Source organism: Salvelinus sp. IW2-2015, linkage group LG35, assembly GCF_002910315.2.
Source record: "Salvelinus sp. IW2-2015 linkage group LG35, ASM291031v2, whole genome shotgun sequence".
Classification (NCBI taxonomy): Eukaryota; Metazoa; Chordata; class Actinopteri; order Salmoniformes; family Salmonidae; genus Salvelinus; species Salvelinus sp. IW2-2015.
In genome coordinates, this window is record NC_036874.1 from 10550171 (window position 1) to 10558900 (window position 8730).

General features: G+C 46.1%; 1 protein-coding gene across 2 annotated transcripts; it reads right to left on the reverse strand.

Annotated features, from left to right (window-relative positions):
- Nucleotides 1-3999: 3999 nt before the first annotated feature.
- Nucleotides 4000-8470, reverse strand: LOC111958537 (transmembrane protein 138-like). 2 transcript variants are annotated; one of them, XM_070437385.1, is made up of 4 exons: nucleotides 8324-8470; nucleotides 5147-5309; nucleotides 4944-5019; nucleotides 4000-4547 (listed from the first exon to the last, which is right to left on the reverse strand). In XM_070437385.1, exons 1-4 carry the CDS (start codon nucleotides 8359-8361, stop codon nucleotides 4411-4413), a joined length of 414 nt encoding a protein of 137 aa, XP_070293486.1. In that variant the 5' UTR covers nucleotides 8362-8470; the 3' UTR covers nucleotides 4000-4410. The 2 variants fall into 2 exon arrangements, with proteins under 2 accessions (XP_070293486.1, XP_023835557.1); XM_023979789.2 differs by having other exon boundaries at nucleotides 4003-4547; nucleotides 7342-8470.
- Between the last annotated feature and the right edge of the window lie 260 nt (nucleotides 8471-8730).

Genomic DNA, 8730 nt, shown 5'->3' on the forward strand with positions numbered 1-8730 from the left:
ACCCTCGTGTTCCATCGGCCCCGGTTACCCTCGTGCCATCTGGCCCCTGTTACCCTCGTGACCATCTGGCCCCGGTGTTACCCTCGTGACCATCTGGCCGGTTTACCCTCGTGACCATCTGCCCCGGTGTTACCCTCGTGACCATCTGCCCCGGTTTACCCTCGTGTCCATCTGGCCCGTGTGACCATCTCCCGTGTTACCCTCGTACCATCTGGCCCGGTTACCCTCGTGACCATCTGGCCCCGGTGTTACCCTCGTGACCATCTGGCCCCGGTGTTACCCTCGTGACCATCTGGCCCCGGTGTTACCCTCGTGACCATCTGCCCCGTACCTTCGGTGACCATCTGGCCCCGTGTTACCCTCGTCACACATCTGCCCCCCGGTGGTTACCCTCGTGACCATTCTGGCCCCGGTGTTACCCTCTGACCATCTGGCCCCTTTACCTGATCATCTGCCCCGTGTTTACCCTCGTGACCCATCTGCCCCGGTGTTACCCTCGTACATCTGCCCGGTTACCCCCTGACCATCTGGCCCGGTGTTACCCTCGTGACCATCTGCCCCGGTGTTGACCCTCGTTGACCATCTGGCCCCGGTGTTACCCTCGTGACCATCTGGCCCCGGTGTACCCTCTGGACCATCTGGCCCCGGGTTACCTCGTGTCCATCTGGCCCCGCGTAGTTACCCTCGTCGACCATCTGCCCGGTGTACCCTGTTCACCATCTGCCCGTGTTACCCTCTGCCATCTGGCCCCGTTTACCCTCGTGACCATCTGCCCCGGTGTTACCCTCGTGTCCATCTGGCCCCGGTGTGACCAATCTGCCCCGGTGTTACCCTCGTGACCATCTGGCCCCGTGTACCCTCGTAGATCATTCTGGCCCCCGTGTTACCCTCGTGACCATCTGGCCCCGGTGTTACCCTCGTGACCATCTGGCCCGGGTGTACCCTCGGCATTGGCCCCGTTTACCCTCTGACCATCTGGCCCCTGTTGTACCCTCGTGTCCATTGGCCCCGCTATTACCCCCTCGTCACCATCTGAATCCGTTACCCTCGTCACCATCTGGCCCCGGTGTTACCCTCGTGTCCATCTGGCCCCGTTTGTTACCCTCTGTTGACCATCTGCCCCGGTGTTACCCTCGTGTCCATCTGGCCCCCGGTGTGACCATCTGGCCCCGGTTGTACCCTCGTGACCACTGGCCCGTGTTACCCTCGTGAACCATCTGGCCCCGGGTTTACCCTCGTTCCATCTGGCCCCGGTGTTACCCCCGTGACCATCTGGCCCCGGTTATGACCCCTCGTCACCATCTGGGCCGGTGTTACCCTCGGTCCATCTGGCCCTGTTACCCTCGCGTGACCATCTGGCCCCGGTGTTACCCTCGTGGACCATCTGGCCGTGTTTATCCTCGTGGACCATCTGCCCCAAGGAGTAACAATTAAACTCTTAAACTGTTTTTAAGTCACCATTGGCCTCAAAGGGATATTTAATGTCTGCTTAAAAAAAAAAAAAGACCAATAGGTGTCCTTCTTTACAAAGGCATGGCCCTAATGGTCAAATCAAAATGCATTTGTCACGTGCGCCGAATACAACAGGTGGAGACCTTACAGTGAACTGCTTACTGACAAGCCCTTAACCAACAAATGCAGTTTGTGTTAAAAAAAAAAACTACCAATAGGTGCCCTTCTTTGAGGCGTTGGAAAACTCCCTCGGTCTTTGTGGTTGAATCTGTGTTTGAAATCCACTGCTCGACTGAGGACCTTACAGATAATTGTATGTTTGGGGTACAGAGATGACGTAGTCATTCAGAATCATGTTAAACACTATTATTGGACACAGAGTGAGTCAATGCAACGTATTTGTGACTTGTTAAGCAAATGTTTACTCCTGAATGTATTTAGGCTCCTTACCATAACAAAGGGTTGAATAACTTATTGACTCAAGACATTTCAGCTTTTAATTTTATTAACTTGTGAAACTTTGAAACATAATTCCTCTGACATTATGGGGTATTGTAATAGGCCAGTACCAGAAAATTTACATTTAATCCATTTTAAATCAAGCTGTAACAACACGTGGAAGAAGTGTGAAAGACACTGCAATGCTCCCCCAAATGGCATTATATTCCCTATTTAGTGCACTACTCTCTCCTGGACCCATAGGGCTCTGGTCTAAAGTAGTGCACTATATAGGGAATAGGGCTTCTGGTCTAAAGGTAGTGCACTATACTAGGAAATAAGGCTCTGGTCTATAGTAGTACCACTATATAGGGAATAGGCTTCTGGTCTAACAGTAGTTGCACTATATAGGAATAGGGCTCTGGTCCTCAAAAGTAAGTCACTAATATAGGGAAATAGGGCTCTGGTCTAAAGTAGTGCACTATTAGGGAATAGGCGTCTGGTCAAGAAGTAGTGCACTATATTGAATAGGGCTCTGGTCTATAAAGTAGTTGGGCCAACTAATGGGAATAGGGTTCTTAGGCTCTGGTCTAAAGTAGAATGGCACTATGTAGGGAATGGGTTTCTATAGGGACCTATCTAAAATAGTACGCTATGTAGAGGATTAGGGTTCTATAGGGCCCTGGCTAAAAGTAGTACGCTATATAGGGAATAGGGTTCTATAGGCGCTCGGTCTAAAGTTAAGTGCACTATATAGCGGAATAGGAGCCTGGTCTACAAGTATGCACTAATAGGAATAGGGTTCTATAAGGGCGCTGGTCAACAGTAGTGGTACTATATACGAAGTAGGGCTCTGGTCTAAAGTAGTGCACTAAAGGGAATAGGGTTCATAGCGCGCTCTGTCTAAAGTAGTGCACTAATATAGGGAATCAGGGTTCTATAGCGGGTCCCTGGTCTAAGTAGGCACTATATGGGGATAGGGCTCTGGTCTAAGTAGTGCACTAATAGGGAATAGGGTTCGATAAGGCTCTGGTCTAAAGTAGTGCCACTATGTAGGGATAGGTTCATAGCGGCCTGTGTCCAAGTTAGTGGCACTATATAGGAATAGGGCTCTGGTTAAAAGTAGTGCCACAAATTTAGGGAATAGGGTTCTATAGGGCTCTGGTCTAAAGTAGTGCACCTATCGTAGGGAATAGGGTTCTATAGCGCTGGTCTAAAGTAGTGCACTATATACCGGGAATAGGGTCTGGGTCTAAAGTAGTGCACTAAAAGGGAATAGGGTTCTAGGGCTCTGGTCTAAATAGCTGCAACTATGTAGGGAATAAGGGGTTCTATAGGGCCCTAGGTCTAAGTAGTCGCACTATTAGGTAATAGGGTTCTATAGGGCCTTGTCCTAAAGTAGTGCCACTATAAGGGAATAGGGCTCTGGTCAACAGTAGTGTCACTACTATAGGAATAGGCTCTGGTTCAACAGTAGTGGTACTATTTAGGGGACATAGGGTCTGTTCTAAAGTCAGTGCACTATGTAGGGAGAATAGGGTTCTGGGCAAACAGTAGTTACTATATAGGAATAGGGCTCTTGTTCTAAAGTAGGCACTATGTAGGAATAGGGTTTCTATAGGGCTCTGGTCTAAAGGAGGCACTATGCTAGGGAATAGGGTTCTATAGGCCCTGGTCTAAAGTAGTACGCTATGTAGGGAATAGGGTTCTATAGGGCCCTGGTCTAAAGTAGTGCACTATATAGGGAATAGGTTCTATAGGGCCCTGGTCTAAAGTAGGCACTATGTAGGGAATAGGTTCTATAGGGCCTGCTCTAAAGTATACGCTATGTAGGGAATAGGGTTCATATAGGCCCTGTCTAAAAGTAGTGCGCTATATAGGGAATAGGGTCCATAGGCCCTGGTCTAAAGTAGTGCACTATGGTAGGGAATAGGGTTCCATAGGGCCCTGCGCTAAATAGAGTGCACTATATAGGAATAGGGTTCTGGTCTAAAGTAGTGCACTATGTAGGGAATAGAGCCCCATAGGTTCTGGTCTAAAGTAGTGCACTATATAGGGAATAGGGTTCTGGTCTAAAGTAGTGCACTATATAGGAATAGGGCCTGTCTAAAGTAGTGCACTATATAGGTTCCATTTAGGAGTGAGACGTATCACATTTTAGTTTAAACACTGAAGATTAATTGCCATTGTGCATTTGTTTTTTTTAAATCCATTGGAGGAAAACCTGAGATTGTCCTTTAGTGTCATCTGCCTCTAGTAACAACACTAGTCCATATTAGTGGAGCATCTTGATTGAGAAACTACCAGGATGGACCACTCTTTCTCCTAMCTCTATCCTASTCCAGGGTCGTGTTCAGTAGGGCACACCGTAGCAAAATGTTTTGAAACTGAAAACKATGGGCGTTTCTTATTGGACAAGGCCAGATAGTCCCTCCATGTCAGTTTTCTTCTGGTGTCAAATGAACATGACCCACCCAGGTAGTGAAAGTCTGTCACCAGTCTGGCGGACCTCACTTGGTACTAGATCCTCCAGTCCCTCCCTCCTCGCTGACGAGCTCTGGCGAAGGAATCCCTCAGCCAGACAGAATCGTCATACGGCCGCGGGTCGCCCAGACACTCTGTCGTCCGTTTGTAGAAGTAGTAATATAACACTGCAGCTGTGGAACAGAAGGACAGAGTTGGTTAAATGTCCCAAACACATCACAAACCAACATGTTGTTTAGTCTGGTTAAATGTCTCAACACACATCACAAACCAACATGTTGTTTAGTCTGGTTAAATGTCCCAAACACATCACAAACCAACATGTTGTTTAGTCTGGTTAAATGTCCCAAACACATCACAAACCAACATGTTGTTTAGTCTAGTATTAGCATCATTAATAAAAGCAACCATTTGCCAGTGCTAATGCCTAAGACGCGTCACAAAGTTAACAAACATGTTTGTCAGTTAAGTAGGCTTGTGAAAAGAAGCAACCACTTATCAAGCTTCAAAAAAGTACAGCTGAATAAACCTAAGTGGTACTGAGAGCAGGTCTTTCTCTTCAAACATACCGACCCTCTGGAAGACAGAGAGAACCTGTAGGACGTTTGTCCAGGTCAAACTGTTGGACTCCAGCCATCTCAGGCTCTAGAGGAAACATCAAAACATGATTAATGTTTAGAATGACATCTGTACACAACATGTATTATTTCTGATGAGAGTTAGAATCCTGTCCCTCCTACGCCCCTCTCTCTCTGTGTGTGTCCGTACGTACCACTACCGAGCAGTGAAAGGAGATGCTGAGGGTGAGGTAGATGGCACACAGCATCAGTGAGCCTTTAAACCTCTCCAGTAGCAGAGCGACCTGGAACACGGACGTGTTAAACATCATCAGCAGAATGATGATCACGTTGAACAGCGAGGCTATGTCCTGGATGCTGGAACACACAGGTTATAAAATCACAGTTAGGCCTAAACATTACAGTAATTATAAACAAAGTAAGTAAGACCTGATTGTTATTGGGAAAGATTTTGGAACATTTTCAAAAACAACAAAATAAAAAATAACTAGCTATTAAGTTGGGTGAATTTTGGCCCATTCCTCCTGACAGAGCTGATGTAACCGAGTCAGGTTTGCTCGCTTTTTCAGTTCTGCCCACAAAATGTCTATAGGWTTGAGGTCAGGGCTTTGTGATGGCCACTCCAATACCTTGACTTCGTTGTCCTTAAGCCATTTTGCCACAACTTTGGAAGTATGCTTGGGGTCATTGTCCATTTGGAAGACCCATTTGCGACCAAGCATTAACTTCCTGACTGATGTCTTGAGATGTTGCTTCAATATATCCACCAAATGTTCCTCCCTCATGATGCCATCTATTTTTTTTAAATGCACCAGTCCCTCTTGCAGCAAAGCACCCCCACAACATGATGCTGCCACCCCCGTGCTTCACGGTTGGGATGGTGTTCTTCGGCTTGTAAGCCTCTCCCTTTTTCCTGCAAACATAACGATGGTCATTATGGCCAAACAGTTCTACTTTTGTTTCATCAGACCAGAGGACATTTCTCCAAAAAGTAKAATCTTTGTCCCCATGTGCAGTTGCAAACCGTAGTCTGACTTTTTTTATGGTGGTTTTGGAGCAGTGGCTTCTTCCTTGCTGAGCGGCCTTTCAGGTCTAAGTCGATATAGGACTCGTTTTACTGTGGATATAGATACTTTTGTACCTGTTTCCTCAAGCATCTTCACAAGTCCTTTGCTGTTGTTCTGGGATTGATTTGAACTTTTCGCACCAAAGTACGTTCATCTCTAGGAGACAGAACGCGTCTCCTTCCTGAGCGGTATACGGCTGTGTGTCCATGGTGTTTATACTTGCGTACTATTGTTTGTACAGATGAACTTGGTACCTTCAGGCATTTGGAAATTGCTCCCAAGGATGAACCAGAATTGTGGAGGTCTACAATTTTTTTCTGAGGTCTTGGCTGATTTCTTTTGATTTTCCCATGATGTCAAGCAAAGAGCACTGAGTTTGAAGGTAGGCCTTGAAATACATCCACAGGTACACCTCCAATTGACTTAAATGATGTCAATTAGCCTATCAGAAGCTTCTAAAGCCATGACATCATTTTCTGGAATTTTCCAAGCTGTTTAAAAGGCACAGTCAACTTAGTGTTGTAAACTTCTGACCACTGAATTGTTATACAGTGAATTATAAGTGAATAATCTGTCTGTAAACAATTGTTGGAAAAATTACTTGTGTCATGCACAAAGTAGGTGTCCTAACGACTTGCCAAAACTATAGTTTGTTAACACGAAATTTGTGGAGTGGTTGAAAAACAAGTTTTAATGAGTGTATGTAAACTTCCGACTTCAACTATATATAGTGCACTAGTTTGGACCAGGGATAAATAGGGAATAGGGTGCTATTTTTGATGCACACTATGCCAAGCTTAGCTTAGCTTAGCCTTCAGTGACCTGACAGGCAGAATCAGATTTTAATTAGTGGTTATTTGTTCTATTCATTCTACTGCATCAAAACGTATATAACATTTTAAAAAACTGGGACAAAACAAAAATGTGTGTAAAAACTAAGTGGACTTCCCTTTCCTTTCTATCACGTTGCGACCAGAACAAGTTGTTACGTCACGTTGCGACCAGAACAGGTTGTTACGTCACGACCAGAACAAGTTGTCACGTCACGTTGCGACCAGAACAAGTTGTTACGTCACGACCAGAACAAGTTGTTAGCAAAAATACCAGATGAAGAGATGAGGGAGCTCTTGAACATCACAAAAGGTCAAAGGTGAGAAGTAGTGAGATATGGTGGTGACCTTATGTTCTACCTCTGGAACCTCTTGAAACTAAACAATATGAGAATTCCATCCAGAGGATTCCATGATTGCAGCAAAATGAGAACTTGATTGCTGAAATGCTGTCAAAATTCCCAACTTCAGTGTCCAGTCCACAGAACTTACCCATATACTCTTTCAGATACCTTCTTTTGTGTTACTGTCCTGAGAGTACAGTACTAACCAAAAACAGTAAAGAATCATATGTACATTTACAGTAGAAGAAATAGTTGTGTTTTTTCACTCATGTTATACTGAAATCTTTACAGACAGAGACAGTCAGTCAGACAGACAGGTCAGACAGACAGGTTAGAGAGTCTGCACGGAGAAACAAAGAGAAGAGCCTTGTGTCTTTTTGCTGTTGAGTTTGAAACGTTGTGTCGTAATCACAAGTCCAGCAAATCTCTTTAATTTCTGGCTAAGATTGCTGACAAAACATTTCAACCAACCAGGAGCCTTGGAACATATGTTTGTTCTCACTCAGGAGGAGGGACTTTGCAAATGGAAAGAAAAAAAAACCCGTGACTAAATCTACATGTGATGGAACCATTCCTCCACTCCTTGGAACTCCATTAAAACATTTTTTTTGCAATGTCTGATGGTCACTTCCACTCCACAGAATGACAAAATGGAGGAAGGTCAACTAAAATGGCGGATCTCACTCTCACAGCGAGAGCCCCAGAAAACAGCTGGATGAAGACTGAAGAGGTCAGAGGTCTTCAGCTCCAGTGGTGGTCATTGGAGGGGGTCTTTATTTGAGCTCTCTCAACTCCGTCCTGTTTGTCTGTTTGTAGATGGAGGGTCTGACGTATGGGGATGGTAAACAACCAGTTTAGGCCGTTCTTTGGGCGGAGTGAAGCACGTGTTGTATCCCACTGTTAGGTGTAAACCGGTGGGATTTGAATCCGGGTCTCCCACGTGGCAACACAACGCCGTAACCATTAGATAAAGAGGACATCCTAAAAAAGTGTGTAAAAACTAAAAAAGTGTTGTTCCCTTTTCTTTCCCTCAATTCCATCTATCCTAAATCATGAAACATCTAAGAAAACCCTCTAGGTTTAATGGTTAAGATGTGGGATTTTCACCCTGAAGACATGGGTTCAAATACCAACAAATGGGTTCAAATCTCAATCGCAGCAGTGACATAGATAGGCACAAGGAGGAGCCAAGGCAAGGCAAGGAGCAGTCGATGGCGGGAGCAGCGTTCCCACCCCGAACCCCAGTGTCTCAGCAGCTCAGTGTCTCAGGGCTGGGGCTGGCGGGAGGGCTGCTGCCGCTGGCCCCCAGAGACAGGGTGGTGCTGGCCGTGACTGACATCTCCGTGGTGGGACTGGGACTGGTGCACCTGGGCCTCCCTGGCGTGCTGCTGGGCTCTCCTCCTCTTCAACGTGCCTGGGGTAAGAGGGAGAGAGAGAGGTTAGTCTAGCACAGTGGTCAACAACCAGTCGATCGCGATTCATCAAACATTTCTGTAAAAACACAACGATAAAGCCTTAAAGCTTTGCATTCAAATGT

Coding starts and splice junctions, on each gene's coding strand:
- LOC111958537 (XM_070437385.1), bottom strand. CDS start 8,361: ATGTCACTGCTGCGATTGAGATTTGAACCCATTTGTTG. Junction 5,310..8,323: donor AGATTTGAACCCATTTGTTG/GTATTTGAACCC, acceptor TGTGTGTTCCAG/CATCCAGGACATAGCCTCGC. Junction 4,548..4,943: donor CTCTGTCTTCCAGAGGGTCG/GTATGTTTGAAG, acceptor TCTGTTCCACAG/CTGCAGTGTTATATTACTAC.